Raw genomic sequence first — 23,554 nt, forward strand, 5'->3', positions numbered from 1 at the left:
TGTATGATTATAATCTAATCAAACTTGGCTTTGACCATAACCAAGAGTGTGACTACTTAATCAAATATTTGGGCACTGTGCAGTACACTCTCAATTAATAATGTAACTAAAGAAAAGTAGGATGTAACAGCCCGCACTTTCGGACTATTAAATCTAAATCAAAACTAATACAAAATCCAACTTATTAATCCAAAATTTTATTACAAAAGTGACTATTACAAAAGCGCAGCTAACGTAAGCGGTTCAAAAGTCAATCTACTCCAAAACTAAGGTCCTCGAACACCAATGCTATCCAACTCGAACCTTGGACGAAACCTGAAATTGTAAGAATGAGCTACGAAGCCCATCAAGAAAATAATCGATCCAACTAGTAGGCCAAGCAACTTATACACATATAACAAAATATAATATTTTATACGATATGATATACGAAACACACACTTTCGAGATATATTCTTATGCTTATTCTTATTCGATACACACAATACATATAATCACATAACAACAATAATTCAAAACCCATAATCCATGCCACGACCACTACAACCCGGTGATAACGGTCCTAAATTTTCATAAAACTGTCACTACAATCCGGTGACTGCGGTCCTAAGTTCTTATTCGATATTTTCACAAACCATGGCACAAATCAAAGATCTCAAATTATCATCTAGACATCATATATATACATCGATACATATTCTCTATCACATAATAATATCAAATATATGATCACTTGGCCCAAGTTTTGGTAATCAAATATAAACGCACAACACACAATTTTGAAAACACTTGCAAGATCGATCGAAAACTTACCTCAAAACCTGATTAGCTCTGAATTTACTCTTTCTGACCCTCTAAACGATGTTATCTTGAAAAACACGAAACACGAAAGTTGTAGAGAACGAAAAAAGCTTTCCGAAAAGTCCAGAATCACTGAATTCCAACTCACCATGAATTTACTACGAATTTTACAAGACTGCTGATTTATGAAGAAAAGCCCCTACGAATTTTGATATTAAAAACGAGGAAAACGAATAGGATGTATTTATAACGATACAAAACCCTATATCTTAACCTACAAGTTATCCATATTAGAATCTGATCCAAATTTTAGGCCCAATAGTCTAACCCAATTTTAAATCCTAGTCCTTATCTAATTTTAATCATTTTTTTTCTATTATTCTTTTATTAACCGAATTCTAAAAAATTACGGAATATTACATAGGATCCATGTTAGCATGTGTATTCTACATTTATACATTGCCATAATGGTGTGTGTTCTTACATGCATATTTTTTGTCAAAAAAGTATGTCATAATCAATTTATCTAAAAACTACTATATAAATATTGTAAAGAGAAGAGCATTGGAAGGAAATGACGTCACTACAAGAAAAACAGCATCAGACAACACTTGTCAGACAACAGATGAAAAAAAAACCATTGTCCTGAAATAAAAGACAATAGTTTTATTTTACCCTCCAATAACCATTGTGTAAACCAGATTCATACAACGGTTTTATGAACCGTTGTGAAAAAAATCACCAAAAAAAGGAGTTTGCACAATAGTTTTTAAGAACTATTGTCTTCATATATTTCATACAACCGAAAAAGTAACCGTTGTAAAACATGAGACAATGGTTTTAGAAAATTGTTGGTAGACATTTCACACAATAGTTCAGAAAACTGTTGTTAAACAATGCAAAATAGTTTGTAAAATCTATTGTTTTAATATGGTTCATACAACGGAAATATAAAACCATTGTAAAATATGAGACAATGGTTTTATATTTCCGTTGTTGTATTCCATTTCACACAATTGGTTGTGTTTGCATTGTGTGTTAAACATATCACACAACAGTCCCGGAAGTGTTGTCTTTAATCACACAAACGTTTCTGCCTTGTTGTCTATGAAATATTCAGACAAGATTTTGAATATAAAACGCTTGTCTATACCACTGTATTTTTTTTAAAACAATTGACAGAAAGAGTGGATCCCTTTCATTTCTAAACAACTAATGGACAGGAAAACAAATATATTATCCATTTGGAGCAAACATAACAACCACCATGAACAACAAACATCACCAAACCAAAATTTAAAGTTATACATAGCAATACTGAAATATAAAAAAATCAATCTAGTGGAATTTGTTCATCTACATCCCTGATGTAACTAGCATCATCGTCAAAATCATCATCTGGTAAGTTGGGCTCAAAAAACTCAGACTCAAGCTCTACTTCCACGGATTCCTCATTTTCATTTTCGCTATCATCATAGTGTTTTCTTTCGGGAAATTTCAACACTACGGACCACAATTTTTCAAGAGGATCGTCGATATAACAGATCTGCTTAACATGTGTTGCCAACACAAATGGATCATTAAAAAAACCAGGTCTATTCAAATTAACTAATGTATATCCTAATTCATCGACATTGATTCCTCTGTTCATATCCACCCACTTACAGAGAAAAAGAGGGATCCTAAAGCTGTTATAGTCCAACTCCCATATAAAATTTATAACACCGTAGTATGTATGTGATGTATGCTGAATATTTTTGTCCGTACCCTGCACAATCATTGTATCAGCATCTACACACACTCCACTACACTGAACTTGACGCGCATCATCACGAGACTTGGTGCTAAATGTAACCCCATGCACCTTGTAGCCACTAAATGTAGGCACATCGTTATTAGGCCCGTCTGCAACCCACCTTATATGTTGTGGTACCTCCTCTCCATCTAGTAAATTTGATGCAATCTGTGAAAAATTAAATTACACATAATTTGTAAGGTTTCCAATAATAACAATGGAGGTAAATGACTGGATATTAACAATTAAGCAAACGTAAAACCTTTTCTTTAAACCATTTTGGGAAAGTTTCATTTTGCTTATTCTTTAGCCAGATTTCGTCATTTCCACGTTCCGGAAATTGGTCCATCAAAAATGACAAGTGTTCACTACAATTAAAATGGCAGATGTAAAGAATTATGATATAGGTATGGTTATAACTAAACTGTGCATGAAGGATAATAAAAATACTTACTCAAAATATGGCACAACATCCGTACTATTTTGTAGGACACACAAATGCGCAAGGTACAAATCTTTGGTGCTCGGGGTGATCATTGTTGCACCAGATAGTGGTCTGCATATTGCATCCTTTGTACGTCTGCCATTTTCTGGAACTTCGACAGTCGATTCCTCAAAGTTAACCAAACACTCAACTGCCTCCTCAGCAATATATGCCTCAGCAATACAACCCTCCGCGCGAGCCCTGTTCCTTACATATCCTTTAAATATTTTCATGTACCTTTCGAACGGATACATCCACCTAAGGAAAATTGGCCCGCATAGCTCAACCTCTCGCACAAGATGAATCGAAAGGTGAATCATTATGTCAAACAAGGAAGGGGGAAATATTTTTCAAGTTGGCATATTGTTATAATTAGTTGAGACTGCATTTTTTCCAATTTATCGGCTTCAATAACTTTGCTACAAATAGCCTTAAAGAACAGACAAAATCTAATAACGGTGTCCCTGACCTTTTTATGCAGTGACGATTGAATTGCAATTGAGAGTAGGTGATGCAAAATCATATGGCAGTCATGGGATTTCATTCTGGTAAGTCGGAGAGTTTTCATCGATACCAAGCTCCTAATATTAGAACAAAATCCATCAGGCAACTTCATTCCCAAAAATGATGAGCAAATAGTTTTTTTTCAGAATGTGTCAAATTCCAAGATGCCAGCGATAATTTCTCCTTCTTCCCTGCCGTTTCGGGCCTCAAATTCAATCTTATTCCCATTACAGCCATGTCAAGAGGAACAGATTCCTTGTCTTTTGTCTTTTTTGGTATATTTAGCAAGGTACCTAACAAAGCTTCACATATGTTTTTCTCAATATGCATGACATCGAGGATATGCCTCACTGGCAAGAACTTCCAGTACTCGAGTTGAAAAAATATGGAAAGTTTCTTCCAAACTGGTCGAGGATCTCCTTTTTTTCGTCCAGGTTTTCGTTGTGTCTTACCATAGACATGGCCTTGTAGATATTGTACTCTTTGAAATACTTCCTCCCCTGTTAAAGGTATAGGTGCAGAACCCTTCTCAATAGTGTTATCGAAAGCCACTTTCTGTTTTCGATATGGGTGGTCACGTGTCAACCACCTTCGATGCCTCATAACTACTGTCTTTCGGTAATTAGGTAGCCTAGTAGCTTTTGTTTGATCAACACATACTACACAACCGTTATAGCTTTTCACAATATTTCCCGACAAGCTACCTAAGGCAGGATAGTCGCTGATTGTCCACAATAATATTCATCTCAATATAAAGGACTCGCGCTTATATGCATCATGCACTTGATTTCCATGCCATAATTTCTGCAGATCTTCTATCAATGGTTGAAGAAACACATCAATATCATTTCCGGGTTGTGTTGGTCCGGATATCAATAAACATAACATTATATACTTCCTTTTCATACATAGCCATGGTTGAAGATTGTAAATTGATAGCAAAACAGGCCAAGAGGAGTGATCGGTTCCTTTTCCATGGAAAGGATTAAACCCATCAGATGATAATGCCATCCGCAGGTTTCTAGAATCAGAAGCAAATTCAGGCCACATCTCATCAACTTCCTTCCATGTTTTTGAATCTTCCTGATGACAAATTTTATTATCCTTGACTCTCTCCGTGTGGTGCCAAGTCAGATCCTTTGCCGTTTTAGGTGAATTGAACAAATTTCTCAATTGCGGTAATAGAGGAAAATACCAAAGAACCTTGGCTGGAATGCCTTCAATTTCATCTCCATTTTTGTTCTTCTTCCATCTAGAGGCTTGACAAATGTGGCAGCTAGTCTCATCTTCATTTATCTCACCACGGTATAAAAGACAGTCATTTGGACAAACATGTATTTTTTCTTACTCCATTCCTAAAGAAGAAGCCTCACCGTAAGAAGAAGGAAGGCAGTTACCTTCTGGAAGCATTGTCCCAACTACAAGTAGCAGTTCAGAGAAACACGAATCAGACATTTCAAATTTTGCTTTTAAGTTGTATAATTTCACTAAAGCCTTCATCTTAGTAAATCCTCGACATCCAGGATATAGCGGTTCATTTTCAGATTGCAGATGGTTCAACAAATCTGCGGAATCCAGGGACGCATCATCGTCGCCATCTGTTTCTATGGGGATCTGTTCCACAGATTGTGAACTATCGGTTTGTTCAGCGGTAATTGGACTTTGTTCTCTATCATTCTCTCCATGCCAAATCCAACACGTGTAGGTCTCGTCGATACCATATTGGAAAAGATGTTCTTTCACTTTTCGAGCTTTCCATGATTTACTGTGTGCACATTGTACACATGGACAACTAATTTTGTTTACATCACGCCCATGCTCTAACACAAACCTCAACAATTCATCCACACCTAGTTTAAATTCTTGTGTTCTTCTATCAGCCCTTATCCATGATCTATCTATACTCCAAAATATGCAACACATCCAAAAATTTCAAATTTTAACTGATTAAGTTGGAAATATATTTTGGTCATAATATAAGTTGGATCCCCTGTTGCTGATTTGTACAAACACATTGTATTAACACATGCCCTGTGAATGACTGTTGATCAACTTGTGTCTTGATTGAAAGATATAATCAAAAACACAAGATGCTACCAATATGCATTATCTAATTAAAATTTGTAGGATCTTCCTAAGATGAGATGAGATGAGATGTATGCAAAACTCTCAGAGCCTTCCACTATACTGTTAATTAAAAATCTAATCAAACCTTTCTTGTACCAAAAAAACTCCTAGCATATAAGCAAGTAGAAGTATAATTTAAGAATGAAATAATCATAATATTAGTAATGTAAAATTAAAGTTCTATTTTACAGAATATTTCACAGATAATGAGCACAAAATAGTTCCTTGTTAATGTAAACTAAGATAATGAGCTCATATGTAGGCGATATATACCTAATTTCAAAGTTTCAAAATTTGGAGGAATTTATGAACCCTAATTTTATCCTAATTTGATGAAAATAGTGAGAATACCTTGTAGAGATGAAAGAAAGTCTTCCTTGTAGAGATACAATTAGCTCTTCCTTGTAGAGACAGAGATGACGGAGGTAGAGGAAGAAATGAAGAAATGGAGATGGAGTAATGGAGATGGAGTTCAGACAAAGATTCACGAACGAGCATTTAATTTTCTATTTAATTATAAAATGAAGAAGTAACATTAACTCGTTATAACTCATTAATTAGTTTTTACAGTTCGATAATTAAATAATATTGGCTCGTTAAAACATGTTGATTAGTTTTTTAGAGTTTGATAATTAAGTAATATTTCTTAACTAAAACTCGTTAATTTTCTAATATAGTTTCTTAAATACATATATAAAAAAGTAAACCTTCGTTATTTCAAAATAAATATTTTTAAAATTTCATTAATATCGTGACATTAGATTTTTTTATTTTCAGTTCGCTAAATATTTATTTATAAATATTTGTTAAAACTCATTAATTTTGAAATAATGGTTCGTCAAATTAAATAATCTCGTAGTTTTGTTTCGTTAAATATTAATTTTAACTACACAATATTTTAACAGTAATAATAAACCATTATATTCATATTATATCTACAACGGTTTTTGAAAATGAAGTCGTCAATATGTTGTGTGACTAAACGTAGTACAACGGTTCAATAATCATAAGACGTTATCTATCCGAGAAACTGCTGTCTGACAACTTATGACACAATGATTAACATAAATAATGAAATTTTAAAATCTTAACATTTTGAAAATGTTGTATGACAATCCCTAGTACAACGGTTATATAAGCATAAAACGTTGTCTATGGGGAAAACCGTTGTCTGACTTGTTATCATACGATGGTAGTAGTGAAATTATCAATTTTTGGACATTGACCACAATTTACTCCAACAAATAAATTACGGATGACACCTATTTAATGAAAAAGTATAATGTAGATATATTCTACTCTAATTATATATTTTAGCGAATAAGTTAGACATGTTTTATGATATTGTGAATATAGGACATGGTTAGTGAACTGTGATGTGAAATCGTGACATACCCATACGTATAAGCAATTTTAATACACTATGTAAGTATTGTGAAAAACTTGTGTATCTATTTACGAGATGTTTTAAATCTTGATTAGTATATGAACACGTTATTCATCAATATCATATAAGTTCAAAGCACATTGTACCAATTATACTATCAATTAATTACTCCAACAGATAAATTACGGATGATACCTATTTAATGAAAAAGTATAATGTAGATATATTCTACTCTAATTATATGTTTTAGCGAATAAGTTAGACATGTTTTATGATATTGTGAATATAGGACATGGTTAGCTGTAATATCCCGTAATTTTTAGAATTAGATTAATAATAGAATAATAGAATTAAAAGGATTAAAATTTGATAAGGACTAGGATTTAAAATTGAAAGAGAGTTTTGGGCCTAAAATTTGGATCAGATTCTAATATGGATAACTTGTGGGTTAAGATATAGGGTGTCGTATCATTATAAATATATCTATTCGTCTTCCTCGTTTTTATTCATAAAATTCGTAGGGCTCTTTTCCGCATAAATCGGCAGTCTTGTAAAATTCGTAAAAAATTCATCGTGAGTCGGAATTCAGTGATTTTGGACTTTTCGGAAAGATCTTTTCATTCTCTACAACTTTCGTGTTTCATGTTTTCCAATAAAATATCGTTTATAGGGTCAAACAGTGCAAATAAGGATCTGATCAGAATTGGAGTCATTGAGAAAATCGAGATTTTAGATATTTCGTTTTTGATGGGTTGCTAAGGATTGATTGTGTAACTAATGTGAATTATCTGTTTGCGTGATTGAGGCAAGTAACTTTCGTTGCTCTATATTATTTGTTACTTACGTGTTCTGTAAGTGATTATTCGTTGTTCCGTATATTTTGAAACTTGAATTATCTGTTTGATTACGCAAATGAATCTTTAGTGCTCCGTATTATTGTGTAATATATCTTATATTGTTTGATTCATGTGCTCAAATATTTTTTTGATTATCGTATGTATGAAATTAATATGTGATTGATAAGAAACGAATTCAAATAAATCCCCAGTATTAATCACGTATAAGAATTAGAATCCGATCACTGGACAGTGTGATACTTAGAACTTAGACCTAGTTTGCGCACGTTCCGGAACACATCGATACCTTGTCAAGCTTTAGTTGCACTTGACGAGGGACGTGAACTAGCCCTCCATCGAATAAGAATAAGAACCCGGTCACTTGGGAAGTGTGGCATAAAGTATAAGATGCCAGTCACTGGCAAAGTGTGGCATAAGGTGTGATTTAGGACTGTGGGACTAAAGATAAGAATTTGTTATTAAGATTTATTGATTGATTAATAATTTTGATTATGTGGATTATAGAATGTGTTTGATTATGATTATTGATTATATCGTGTGCATCTTTGTTCACCTTGTTATCGAATATATGTGTGATTTTGTGTGATCTGTGTTATGTGTCAAGCATGTTTAATTTCTGTTTTCGAAAAAGATTTAAAATATTATTTTGAGCCGTCAAACGGTAGTTGCTTGCTGGGCTTCGCCGCTCATTCTTATAATATTTCAGGTTTGGTCTAAGACTCGAGTTGGTTAGTATTGGAGTTCGAGGACCTTAGATTTGGAGTAGATTGACTGTTGTACTTCCGTTAGCTGTGTTTTTGTAATAGTAATCTCTGTAATAGAATTTTGGATTAATAATTGTATTTTGTTTTTGTTTTTGATTTAGAATTATTTGCACTGTTTGACCCTATAAACGATGTTTTATTGGAAAAAATGAAACACGAAAGTTGTAGAGAACGAAAAGATCTTTCCGAAAAGTCCAAAATCACTGAATCCCGACTCACGATGAATTTTCTACGAATTTTACAAGACTGCTGATTTATGCTGAAAAGAGCCCTACGAATTTTATGAATAAAAATGAGGAAGACGAATAGATCTATTTATAACGGTACAAAACCCTATATCTTAACCCATAAGTTATCCATATTAGAATCTGATCCAAATTTTAGGCCCAAAACTCTAATTCAATTTTAAATCCTAGTCCTTATCAAATTTTAATCCATTTAATTCTATTATTCTATTATTAATCTAATTCTAAAAATTACGGGATATTACATACTACCCTCCTTAAAAAGAATTTGGTCCCCAAATTCACCACAAACCTATACGTCTACTCTCACTAATCTCCTATAGGACAAACTTAAACTATGGTCCACAAGATCGAATCCTAGGGAATGTACTAGTCCCATAACTAACACACTCCGAAGAACAGCCTGCTCTTGATACCAACTGTAACGACGCGCACTTTCAGACTATTAATTCTAAATCGAAAACTAAAACAAAATACAATTATTAATCCAAAATTCTATTACAGAGATTACTATTACAAAAACACAGCTAACAGAAGTACAACTGTCAATCTACTCCAAACCTAAGGTCCTTGAACTCCAATACTAACCAACTCGAGTCTTAGACAAAACCTGAAATATTATAATAATGAGCGGCGAAGCCCAGCAAACAACTACCGTTTGACGGCTCAAAATAATATTTTAAATCTTTTTTGAAAACAGAAATTAAACATGCTTGACACATAACACAGATCACACAAAATCACACATATATTCGATAACAAGGTGAACAAAGATGCACACGATATAATCAATAATCATAATCAAACACATTCTATAATCCACATAATCAAAATTATTAAACAATCAATAAATCTTAATAATAAATTCTTATCTTTAGTCCCACAGTCCTAAATCACACCTTATGCCACACTTTGCCAGTGACTGGCATCTTATACTTTATGCCACACTTCCCAAGTGACCGAGTTCTAATTCTTATTCAATGGGGGCTAGTTCACGTTCCTCGTCAAGTACAACTAAAGCTTGACAAGGTATCGATGTGTTCCGGAATGTGTGCAAACTAGTTTAAAATTTTAAGTATCACACTGTCCAGTGATCGGATTCTAATTCTTATACGTGATTAAGACTGGGGATTTATTTGAATTCGTTTCTTATCAATCACATATTAATTTCATACATACGACAATCAAAACAAATATTTGAGCACATGAATCAAACAATATAAGATACATTACACAATAATATGGAGCAATAAAGATTCACTTGCGTAATCAAACAAATAATTCAAGTTTCAAAATATACGGAACAACGAATAATCACTTACAGAACACGTAAGTAACAAATAATACAGAGCAAAAAAAGTTACTTGCCTCAATCACGCAAACAGATAATTCACATTAGTTACACAATCAATCCTTAGCAACCCATCAAAAACGAAACATCTAAAATCTCGATCTTCTCCATGACTCCAATTCTGATTAGATCCTTATTTGCACTGTTTCACCCTATAAACGATGTTTTATTGGAAAACATTAAACACAAAAGTTTTATAGAAGGAAAATATCTTTCTGAAAAGTCCAGAATCACTGAATTCCGACTCACGATGAATTTTCTACGAATTTTACAAGACTGCTGATTTATGCTGAAAAGAGCCCTACGAATTTTATGAATAAAAACGAGGAAGACGAATAGATCTATTTATAACGATACAAAACCCTATATCTTAACCCATAAGTTATCCATATTAGAATCTGATCCAAATTTTAGGCCGAACACTCTAATTCAATTTTAAATCCTAGTCCTTATCATATTTTAATCCTTTTAATTCTATTATTCTATTATTAATCTAATTCTAAAAATTACGTGATATTACATACTACCCTCCTTATAAAGAATTTAGTTCCCAAATTCACCACAAACCTATACGTCTACTCTCGCTAGTCTCCTATAGGACAAACTTAAACTATGGTCCACAAGATCGAATCCTAGGGAATGTACTAGTCCTATAACTAACACACTCCGAAGAACAGCCTGCTCTTGATACCAACTGTAACGACGCGCACTTTCAGACTATTAATTCTAAATCAAAAACTAAAACAAAATACAATTATTAATCCAAAATTCTATTACAGAGATTACTATTACAAAAACACAGCTAACGGAAGTACAACAGTCAATCTACTCCAAACCTAAGGTCCTCGAACTCCAATACTAACCAACTCGAGTCTTAGACAAAACCTGAAATATTATAAGAATGAGCGGCGAAGCCCAGCAAACAACTACCATTTGACGGCTCAAAATAATATTTTAAATCTTTTTCGAAAACAGAAATTAAACATGCTTGACACATAACACAGATCACACAAAATCACACATATATTCGATAATAAGGTGAACAAAGATGCAAACGATATAATCAATAATCATAATCAAACACATTCTATAATCCGCATAATCAAAATTATTAATCAATCAATAAATCTTAATAACAAATTCTTATATTTAGTCCCACAGTCCTAAATCACACCTTATGCCACACTTTGCCAGTGACTGGCATCTTATACTTTATGCCACACTTCCCAAGTGACCGGGTTCTAATTCTTATTCGATGGGGGGCTAGTTCACGTCCCTTGTCAAGTACAACCAAAGCTTGACAAGGTAATGATGTGTTCCGGAATGTGCACAAACTAGTTCTAAATTCTAAGTATCACACTGTCCAGTGATCGGATTCTAATTCTTATAAGTGATTAAGACTGGAGATTTATTTGAATTCGTTTCTTATCAATCACATATTAATTTCATACATACGACAATCAAAACAAATATTTGAGCACATGAATCAAATAATATAAGATACATTACACAATAATACGGAGCAATAAAGATTCACTTGCGTAATCAAACAGATAATTGAATTTCAAAATATACGGAACAACGAATAATCACTTACAGAACACGTAAGTAACAAATAATACAGAGCAACGAAAGTTACTTGCCTCAATCACGCAAACAGATAATTCACATTAGTTACACAATCAATCCTTAGCAACCCATCAAAAATGAAACATCTAAAATCTCGATCTTCTCCATGACTCCAATTCTGATTAGATCCTTATTTGCACTGTTTGACCCTATAAACGATATTTTATTGGAAAACATGAAACACGAAAGTTGTATAGAAGGAAAAGATCTTTCTGAAAAGTCCAGAATCACTGAATTCTGACTCACGATAAATTTCTACGAATTTTACAAAACTGCTGATTTATGCTGAAAAGAGCCCTATGAATTTTATGAATAAAAAAGAGGAAGACGAATAGATCTATTTATAACGATACAAAACCCTATATCTTAACCCATAATTTATCCATATTAGAATCTGATCCAAATTTTTAGGCCCAAAACTCTAATTCAATTTTAAATCCTAGTCCTTATCAAATTTTAATCATTTTAGTTCTATTATTTTATTATTAATCTAATTCTAAAAATTACGGGATATTACATACTACCCTCCTTAAAAAGAATTTGGTTCCCAAATTCACCACAAACCTATACGTCTACTCTCGCTAATCTCCTATAGGACAAACTTAAACTATGGTCCACAAGATCGAATCCTAGGGAATGTACTAGTCCCATAACTAACACACTCCGAAGAACAGCCTGCTCTTGATACCAACTGTAATGACACGTACTTTCAGACTATTAATTCTAAATCGAAAACTAAAACAAAATACAATTATTAATCCAAAATTCTATTACAGAGATTACTATTACAAAAACACAGCTAACGGAAGTACAACAGTCAATCTACTCCAAACCTAAGGTCCTCGAACTCCAATACTAACCAACTCGAGTCTTAGACAAAACCTGAAATATTATAAGAATGAGCGGCGAAGCCCAGCAAGCAACTACCGTTTGACGGCTCAAAATAATATTTTAAATCTTTTTCGAAAACAGAAATTAAACATGCTTGACACATAACACAGATCACACAAAATCACACATATATTCGATTACAAGGTGAACAAAGATGCACACGATTTAATCAATAATCATAATCAAACATATTCTATAATCCACATAATCAAAATTATTAACCAATCAATAAATCTTAATAACAAATTCTTATCTTTAGTCTCACAGTCCTAAATCACACCTTATGCCACACTTTGTCAGTGACTGGCATCTTATACTTTATGCCACACTTCCCAAGTGACCGAGTTCTAATCTTATTCGATGGGGGGCTAGTTCATGTCCCTCGTCAAGTGCAACTAAAGCTTGACAAGGTATCGATGTGTTCCGGAACGTGTGCAAACTAGTTTTAAGTTCTAAGTATCACACTGTCCAGTGATCGGATTCTAATTCTTATACGTGATTAAGACTGGGGATTTATTTGAATTCATTTCTTATCAATCACATATTAATTTCATACATACAACAATCAAAACAAATATTTGAGCACATGAATCAAATAATATAAGATACATTACACAATAATACGGAGCAATAAAGATTCACTTGCGTAATCAAACAGATAATTCAAGTTTCAAAATATACGGAACAACGAATAATCACTTACAGAACACGTAAGTAACAAATAATACAGAGCAACGAAAGTTACTTGCCTCAATCACGCAAACAGATAATTCACATTAGTTACACAATCAATCCTTAGCAACCCATCAAGAACGAAACATCTAAAATTTCGATCTTCTCTATGACTCCAATTCTGATCAGATCCTTATTTGCACTGTTTGACCCTATAAACAATGTTTTCTTGGAAATCATGAAACACAAAAGTTGTAGAGAACGAAAAGATCTTTCCGAAAAGTCCAGAATCACTGAATTCCGACTCACGATGAATTTTCTACGAATTTTACAAGAGTGCTGGTTTATGCTGAAATGAGCCCTACGAATTTTATAATAAAAACGAGGAAGACGAATAGATCTATTTATAACGATAGAAAACCCTATATCTTAACCCATAAGTTATCCATATTAGAATCTGATCCAAATTTTAGGCCCAAAACTCTAATTTAATTTTAAATCCTAGTCCTTATCAAATTTTAATCCTTTTAATTTTATTATTTTATTATTAATCTAATTCTAAAAATTACGGGATATTATATTAGCGAATTGTGATGTGAAATCGTGACATACCGTATAAGCAATTTTAATACACAATGTAAGTATTGTGAAAAAAATTGTGTATCTATTTACGAGATGTATTTAAATCTTCATTAGTACATGAACACGTTATTCATCAATGCCATATAAGTTCAAAGCACATTGTACCAATTATATATATACCAACAACCGATTCTCTTAATTATATGCAGTTCGATTTGATAAATAATATTTGGTAATCAATACGATTAGTAATATCGAAAAAGGATAATATTTAGACTCATTTATGTCATTTTTTCACATTTAATAATTTTAACGTTTCTTTTAAGAATATTAAATTTAATTTTTTAAAAACCAATTTTACCGACTAATGTCGATAAAACGGGTCAACTTATTAATCTTGTTTCAACCATATAATATAATTTAACTAGAAATTATATTTCTTTTAATTTTTTCTTCAAAATATTAGTTTTTTACTTATATTTTATATTTAATATATTTTTGTTTAATAATTTAACTATCTTTTTCCCCAATTCTACTTCCCTCCCCGTTATTCCCCCCTAACCCCAAATTATTTCAAAAATTTACCCATTCTCCCCCCAAAACCCTCAATTAGGTCGACCCTCCCCCAATTACCCAATTACTCCCCCCTTTCTAATCTCTCTCTCTCTCTCTCTCTCTCTCTCTCTCTCTCTCTCTCTCCCTCTCCCTCTCTCGTTTCCCATTCTCTCTCGTTTCCAATTAGGTAACCTCTCTCTCCCCCTCATCTTTCTCATTTTAGTCTCGTTTTGTGTTTTGTGTTCTTTTAATTTTTTGATGAATGTGTTTATAACATGCATGGGTTTCATTATTTTGATGGGTTTGGTTAGTGGGTTTGTGGATTTGAATCTTTTTACAGGTTGTTGAGTTTTGAATCTTTTTGTGTGTTTTCTGATTTTTAGTATGCATGTATGCCTCAATTTTCTATTTGTGGGTTTTATATGCATGCTCTATTTGTGGGTTTCATGTGTATGCTCTATTTGCGGATTTCATTTATGGGTTTATATACATGCTCTATTTGTGGGTTTTGTTATTTTGATGGGTTTGGTTAGTGGGTTTGTGGATTTAAATCTTTTTATGGGTCGAGTTTTGAATCAGTTGTGTTTTCTGATTTTTAGTATGCATGTATGCCTCAATTTTCTATTTGTGGATTTTATATGCATGCTCTATTTGTAGGTTTCATGTTTTTAATTTAATATTTCTATTTTTATTTTTATTTTGAATATATGTCTCAATCTTTTTAGTACTATTTGGGTATTTGTAATTTTCTAGTATGCAGGAGAATACTATTCTTGTATGATTTTAATACATGCTTTGTTACTACAGATTATGGCCCCTTTGAACAAAATCAAGAGGACACAATCTGCTCCTAATGCATGAGCAGCCAAGTTACTTATCACGGCGCTGAAAAAGAATCAGTCGATGGAGACTTATCCTAACACAAGCAATTCTTCCCCTGTATCCGTTAAAAAGCAAGCTATTTCAAGCAACTTGCAAAAGCAATTGACAAAGAAAAGGAAGCGAGTGACAGAGAAGCCACCACCAAAGAAGAAAGAAGGACTTCAGTTGTTGAGACGTGGGCCTGTGACAATGCATAGAATTTTCAGACGAAAGATTTTGGGAATAAAAAAGGAGGTCTTATTCAATGGGAAAGGTGAGCCGTATGGTGATGCAGCTACGGAGATGCAATCTTATATTGGGGTTCTTGCAAGAACTAAGTCCCCAATTATGTATTCCTCGTGGAAGTTAGTTCCAAAAGAAACAAAAAATAAGATATGGGATTGTGTGAAGGTACAACATTTCATCCCACTACTTAATTATATACAACTACAGTACTATATGGCTGGTTACTCATAAAATTTTATAAATTGTTACTCATGCAGATGGCGTTCGAAGTACCCCCTTCGGCGCAAAAGTAGGTGTTAAACTCTGCATGCCAGAAGTGGGGGGAGTTCAAAAGCAATCTAACTAGAAAGTATGTATTGCCTTATATTCATGAACCTGAGGCGCTGAAGTATCCTCCAGAAGATTACAATTTTATTGAGAAGGCTCATTGGGACATGTTCATTGCACAACGCACAACATATGAATTTCTGGTAACTATATTTTTTGCACTATTTACGTTATCAATTTTGTGATTTTTTAGCAATTATTGACTAGAGCATCTTTTTTGCTAACACTTGAAGGCTTTTGTATACGAAATTCATGACAAGCAATCAAAAAGAAGGGAGTTGAATATATATAATCACCGTATGTCTCGCAAAGGTTATGCCAATCTAGAACAAGAAATGGTTAGCGATCATGAAACCTCTACTTCTTTTATTTCCTAGTTATTGCCAAGGCATTGTTAGTAATATTGTTGCTTTCAAACATTCTTGTACATGCAGACTGAATCTGATCCCACAACAGAGATAGATAGGTCAGACACTTGGGTCCGAGCGCGTCAAGATGAGGAAGGAAATTTTCAGAATGAAGAAGTTAAAAAAGTTGCTGAAGAGATTGTAAGTCTTTCCTTTCTTTTTGAATGAAACATAGGCTGCAAGATACTATCTAACTAGTTGTATATTATTTAACTTTTTTTATGTTTTGATCATTTGTAGGCGAAGATTAAAAAGGCAGTCCGTGAAGGAGAAGTAACAGTTTCTGGTGTTGATGATGTTTTGGAAAAAGTGCTCGGTAACGCGGAGCACAAAGGACGAGTACGTGGACAAGGGGTTCATGTAAAACAATCAACCTACTTTAATCTTCCAAGATAAAGGAAGAAAAGGACCATGGATGAGAGAATACAAGAGAGTGTTCAAAAGTATTTGGCAGAGGAGACGAACAATATTGTGAAATAAAGAGATGCATTTTGGACATCTGAAATAGAAAAGTTGAAAGCAAGTTGTATGGTAAAGAATGTAAGGTCTGAGGGCAGTCCAAATATTGATTCACAACAAGGGAGTTGTTCTAAGGGTGGAGATGGCATTCTGAAGGCCTTAGATGGGATTGAATGTGTGAAGAAGAAGTTGGAACTTATTGAAGATAACAATGCAAAAGAAAATAATGAGGAAGTGAAAGATATGGAAGAAGCTGGAGCTGATGTGGAAGAAATTGGAGTTGATGTTGAACAATTTGGAGCTGATGCTGACCAAGTTGGAGCTGAGGTGGAGACTATGGTCAAAAAGGGTGTTGAGACTGAAGTCAGTTCTTTGGAGTGGATGTTAGCCATTGAGACCCCAGACAATGTTGTTGCTAATGCAATAATGGGAAATGATGTTTTACGTGGGGAGAAAATTCTGCACGGATTGCCACTCGCAAAAGAAAATGCATGAGTATCAATCACTCGTGTAGTCAGTGGATCTGCTGCAATTCCCGTTCCAGTCGGGGACGAAATCAAAACTGTAAATGAAGCGGTTAGACCGTACATAGCTTGGCCAAGAGACCTTATACTAGAAGCAACACATCTGTCGCACTGGTGGTAGAACCTAAAAAGATTAAACTTTGTCTAACTGTTAAATTTATAAGAGAATATTACCTAATTTTGTACATGTTCGTTCACCTTTAATTTGGTTTTCATTTTTCCTTTTCAGGGAGGGAAGAAAAATGCTGTAAAGAAATGGAAACATGTCAAGGATTGTGTTGAAGAGTATGTGGTTGAAATGGGTCCAAATTATCTTCATGCTTTAAAACGTCTGTGGATTTGGGCAAATGAAGCCTCAAGTAATGGTCAAACAACCTCTTTTAAATTGTGCCAAGAAGCTTTTGGTTCAACCAAAAAGTACTGTCTCTTTCTATCAGATGTCTACGCTTTGTGCACTAGAGGTGAAATATCAGCCTCTATGATTTGCATCTACATTCAGTAAGTGTCAAAGTTTAAATTTATAATTGCTTATCAATGATATTGAATACGATAAAAGTATGTGTTAACTACTGCTACATTTTTAATGCAGTTTATTGCATGAAAACTTGAAAAGGAACAAGATGACACATATGGTAGCTTTTGTTGACCCTGGCACAATAGGCGCTAAATCTTGTGGTTCTGCTGCAGAAAGGTCGCGTGCTCTTGCTTATAGATTCAAAACTGCTAAGAAAGGGCAGTGCTTTCTTTTGCCATATAATCATGCGTGAGTATTTTTTTAATTTACTTTTTGCCCAATGTACTAAAAAAATAGCCTATTAATTAACTAAAAGAAAAAATGTTCTATTAACTTGTAATTTCACAAGTCTGCATTGTTGTAATATATGTTTATGTTTTGTTCATCATTTTACTAGGAATCATTTGGTTTTGAGTGTTGTCAATCCAGATGCACAAGTAGTCTATCACTTGGACCCTTTGAAGCGGCAAATTGCAAGTTCAGAATGGATGGAGGTGGTTGACAAGTGAGTAATGCATAATACTTATCTTATTTAGCAATCAATTTATTTATTTACCAAGTTCAGAATGGATGAAAGTAGACGAGTGGCTGCTAATATTTTTTTTAATATATTGTTTAAGTGCCATTAAACTGTACAAGGATAGTGCGAGAAAGATGTTAAAGAGAAAAATAGTCTGGGAGAATTTGGCGGTATGGTTTTTTAAAGCATCGATGTTAATAGTTTTAATTCAGTGTACCATGTTACATGTAAATGTCTAAATTTGTATTCTTCAGGGAGTTCCGGTCCAGAATGAAAGCAAGGACTGTGGATTATTTGTGATGCTCTATATGAGGGAAATATGCGACGATAAGGAATTTAATTTCTGCTCAAAGGTAAAATAGATCTTATTTTCTTTACAGCGCACTTATTTTCTTTTGTTCTCAATTTTCTAGTAAAATCTAACTTTCACAGAAATTGAAATTTTTTCAGTGGCTTCGGAGGGGCAACCACAGTTTCACCGAAGATGATATAAATGACCTTAAGGATGCATGGGAAAAGTTCTTCCTAAAGCATCACACTTAGGTGCTTGGGCTTTATGGGTGTTTAGATTTTGAAGTAGAACTATTCTGGGGGTTGTTTAAGTAAGAACTATTTTCGGGTTGTTTAAGTAACTAGATTTTGAAGTAGAACTGTTCTGTTATGGGATCCAATTCATGATGAATATTCTGTGAAATAGGGGGTGGTAATATTTTGGATGAATTGGGAGTGTTGTCGGATGAATCTTTTGTATGAATTATGTTCTGAATGCTTAGTTAATATATTAATGTTAGTTATGCTTTGTTATTATTTTATACTTGTTATAAGTTGTATCAGAAAACAGTCTGGTTAATATTGTTTGTAATCACCCATTGTGGGTTTGAAGTTTAAACAATGCTTAATTGACAACTAAAGTATCGTAACATAAGAATCAGACAACGATTTTTAAAGGAAAAAAAGGTCGTGGATAAGTCCTTCACCCCACAGTTTTTAGCAAGAGAACCATTGTCTAATGTATTACACACAAATGTTTTGTTTCCAAAAACAATTGTAATAATAAACTAGAGACAATAGAATTGCCCAATGAATCAGTTGTAATATAGTTTTCACACAAATGTTTGTTTTGGAAAACCATTGTGGTAATACTCACAACTGGGTATAGCCAACATAGTGTTATATAGAAACACTGGTGTTGAGTTACTTCACACAATAGTTTTTATTTTAGCCCCTATCAACTATAAGGAGGAAGCACAACACTTTGTCTCATGTGCACTCTTGTCTGAAGGTGGTCTCACAACACTTTGTAATAACTACACCGTTGATTGGATTCATTTCACACAATAATATTGTTTACGATTCTGTTGCTTGTAGGAAGGAAGAACAACGCTTGTCTCAGGTGAACCGTTGTGTTAAGCATATCCAGCATGAAGTGTGCATATAAGAAACACATGTATGGGCCCTGTCTTACGACACTCTGTTACATGAGAACACTTGTGTATAGCAGCATTCTAACAAAGCTTTCTTGTATTTAATGACAATTTACTCTTTAAATAATATACAAATGCAATTTTCTTTTTATGTCTACTATTAACATAACTAGAGTTCTTTGTATTATGCACCGAACCACCAACTCACATTTATTAATAGTCTTTACCATAAAAAATGTTAAAAAATTAATATAAAAATTACTCATTTACCTTTTTTTTATAGATTACATGACACTATTATTAATATTTAAAATTTAGGTACAAAAATTATAAAATACATCATTATATTATGTAAAATTAATATTTTACATTTATTCGGTAAATTAGTCATTATCAACATTTTTAGATAGATTTTGAAATATTGGTTTACATATTATATAGATGATAGATATAATTTTTTTAGAAAAATAAACTTTTGAGAGTAATCTCAGCAACTCAGCTTTTATTTACTCTTAAATTTAACTACTAACTTTATATCTTACCTATACCAGTAATATATAAATATTGCTTTTCATCTTTCTTACGAATTCGCGCGAAATAAATTTTGATCTAATTATATTCTCAACCTATTTTTCAGATTTATTTATGTTAAGTCGATTATATCTATTTTTCACCGACTCATATTTTTTCGATATTATTTGTGATTGTAAGTGGCTCTAGTGGAGTGATTGATTAATAACTTTTCATGAAACTAAAATAATGGTTAAATAGTAAAATATTTGATCACTTAAAAAAATATGTACTTCATAGATATATTTAATTTAATCACTTAAAGTTTTGAGTAATTTTAATCGGATTTTACTTTTTAAACCATCACTAAATAAAAGATTATTTCACGAGTTTCATATGAGCTATAAAATCGTCAAAATCTGATTTTTAGAACCAAAGACAGAACTTAGATAAATTCAAACAAAAATTGATATTTTTAGTAACTGGTTTATTTTTCTTTATTTCAACTCCAATCTGATTATATTTTTTATTCAAGCCTTTTGAAGGAATGTTAGATATTGAAATAAATAGATGATAATTGTCATTTAATTTATAATATGGAAATACATATATCTCTGTGATTTATACAAAATTCTTACTTGTATTTTCTCTTAGGCTTTTGGATAACTTAGTTGTATAATACTTTTAAATCATCAACAAATTACATATTATTTCTTGAATTCCCTGTTGCTTCTAAAGCCCTTAAACAAAATCAATTTTAAAACTCAAGATAAAATGAAATAAAATCAAAAAAAATTTTGTAAGAAAAATTGCTAAGTAAATTTATTTTTTATATTTGTTTCAACTCCAATTTGATTATCTTTTTCCGTAATTCTTTTAAAGGATAACTAGATCTTAAAATTAATAAATGATAGTTGTTTGATCTAAAAAGAAACTAGCATAATAACCCGTGCGAGCCACGAACCATTATCTAGAAATATATCACAATGTAGAGGATATAATTTTTAAATTTCAGTTTGCGTGAGTATTGTTAGAAAATAAAATGAATAATCCTTTATAATTTTTTTGAATTGTATGAAAAGTATCACCCGAAGTAGATTACACTCAATGATTTTTTACACTGTTGAGCGATAAAATATTATCTAGTGTTAACAGTTATATTATTAGTCTTTGATTATGATAGATATTTTCGATATATGTAATGTTTGGGTTAAAGATATGTCGATACTAATTTAAATTTGTGTAATTCCGATATTTATGGGTGTAAGGTAAATGAAATTGTTGTATTTGGAATGGATAATGTCTCCGACTAACTCTAGTGATCTCGTATTAAAGTTTTAGTACAAGGTTTTTTTATTTATGGCATAGGTATGTCAAATGAGACTTATGTATTTTAGAATATGTTATGTTAGAAGAAATTGATGATATCAGCTTATAAAATATCAGAGTTTATCATCAACATTTGTTATCAGACTTTAGAAGAAGGTGACGTCATCAGCATGTGTCATTAGCATTTGCTGATAGGTAAATGACATCAGTATTTAGTCACTACGGCTAAAGATCAGGATATATCAAAGATGGAAGTAGCAATCAAATTAAGGATATGTTTTATGATTCCTTATTGTAATAGAATATGATTCCTTATTTGATTGTGTAGATGAGCAGTATATAAGCACAGATTAGGTTAACACTTTAAGTGTCGCGTATTGATATATCTTTTGTGTAACATAGCAACTCTCAAGGATATTTGTTCATCCTTTGAGATATTAGTTTGTAATCAGTTTTTATCAATTAATAAAAAACTGTTTATTTTTATTGAGTGCTTAATTCGATTTATCTGCATAAACTATATTCACCCCCCTCTACAGTTGTATTAAGGACCTAACAATTGGTATCATAGCTTGTTGTATTAAGGAACTTGATATTTGCAAGGTTTCCTATGACTTATGGTTTGCCTAACCAACAAAGTACTAAGCTGTAGGATATAATAGTTGGTTACCCACCTGTAGCTAATCCCAGCACTACAACCCAAATACTTCCTCAAACACAATTCACCTCAGGTGCCTACCAAAAGACACCTGTTATAAAAAGGAAGAAATCAGCAAAAGCTGATGTTAGGGTTATTGTTTCAACTGAGAACCCACGGGACATAATTTTCCAGTCTGCTAGGTCTTATGGTCAAAGAGCAAGTGCTGCAAATGCTGATGTAGCACAGAAAATGGGTTCAGTATAATCTTCTCGTTCTTCTAAGCCTTCAGACCTTGTTAAGAGAAAGCTTGTACTTGCTGAGTCAGAATCAAATGATGAGGAAAATGCTACCTTATCATCCAAATTCAAAAAGTTAAATCCTAATTCTACTCAGTGTCCAATTGTGTTATCAACTGATGAGGGAGGTGATGCTGTTCAATTTGATTCAAGTCTGAGACTAAGGATCAAGAAGAAGAAATTAGTCGAAACCTACATTGCTCAAAGTCTGATGCAGATCAAGAAGGAAATTGCTGAGGAGACACATGGTGCAACTACTGGTTCCGATCAGTGGACTAGCCAAATTACTGATGCACCTGTGGTAATTACTAATTCTACAGCAAAGAAGAATAGAGTAAGGGAGATCACTCATGAACAAGTGGAGGAATCTGTCAAGAAATTGCAGAAACAAAGATTGTATTCTGGATCAAGCACACAAGAACCTATATCTCAAAAGGATACAACAGCTACTACAAATTATGATTCTGTCACACAAGAACCTGTACTTCAAAGTAGTACAACATACTTTATTCAAGTGGAGCCTCTTGATGAAAAGTCCATTCAAGAATGACACAACGCAGCAACTGCGAAGATAACAGCTAAAGCCGCCAGAGTTAAAGACATCTACAAGTCTGTAGAAAGGCACACTTCAAAGTATAGAGTTGGCTTTCCATTTATAGCAGCCCAGGAGTTAGAAACTGAGGAGAGGAGTACACAAAAACCTGAATGTCAAAGTCATCCAGCAACTCCTGACTCTCCTACCCCACAAGAACCACTATCGCAAAGTGGTAGTGAAGGCTTTACTCCTGATCAAGTTGTCTTAGCAGTTGATTATGAAGGGAAGATACATCCTACACCTACATCAGCTGAACTT

General features: G+C 33.0%; 1 protein-coding gene across 1 annotated transcript; it reads right to left on the reverse strand.

Annotated features, from left to right (window-relative positions):
• Positions 1 to 3,692: 3,692 nt before the first annotated feature.
• LOC141673901 (uncharacterized) lies at positions 3,693 to 5,507 on the reverse strand. Its single transcript, XM_074480628.1, has 3 exons — positions 4,982 to 5,507; positions 4,480 to 4,870; positions 3,693 to 4,305 (listed from the first exon to the last, which is right to left on the reverse strand). The coding sequence occupies exons 1-3, from the start codon at positions 5,505 to 5,507 to the stop codon at positions 3,693 to 3,695; spliced, it is 1,530 nt and encodes a 509-aa protein (XP_074336729.1).
• Positions 5,508 to 23,554: the final 18,047 nt, after the last annotated feature.

The sequence above is a fragment of the Apium graveolens genome, chromosome 7, assembly GCF_009905375.1.
Source record: "Apium graveolens cultivar Ventura chromosome 7, ASM990537v1, whole genome shotgun sequence".
NCBI classification, from domain to species: domain Eukaryota; kingdom Viridiplantae; phylum Streptophyta; class Magnoliopsida; order Apiales; family Apiaceae; genus Apium; species Apium graveolens.

Bases quoted from the DNA above. Each gene is read 5' to 3' on its own strand.
- LOC141673901 (XM_074480628.1), bottom strand. From the start codon at position 5,507: ATGTGTTGCATATTTTGGAGTATAGATAGATCATGGATAAGGGCTGAT. The intron at 4,871-4,981 runs GTAACTGCCTTC...AGATAAATGAAG, and splicing joins TGGGACAATGCTTCCAGAAG to ATGAGACTAGCTGCCACATT. The intron at 4,306-4,479 runs GTATATAATGTT...GTGGACAATCAG, and splicing joins TGGCTATGTATGAAAAGGAA to CGACTATCCTGCCTTAGGTA.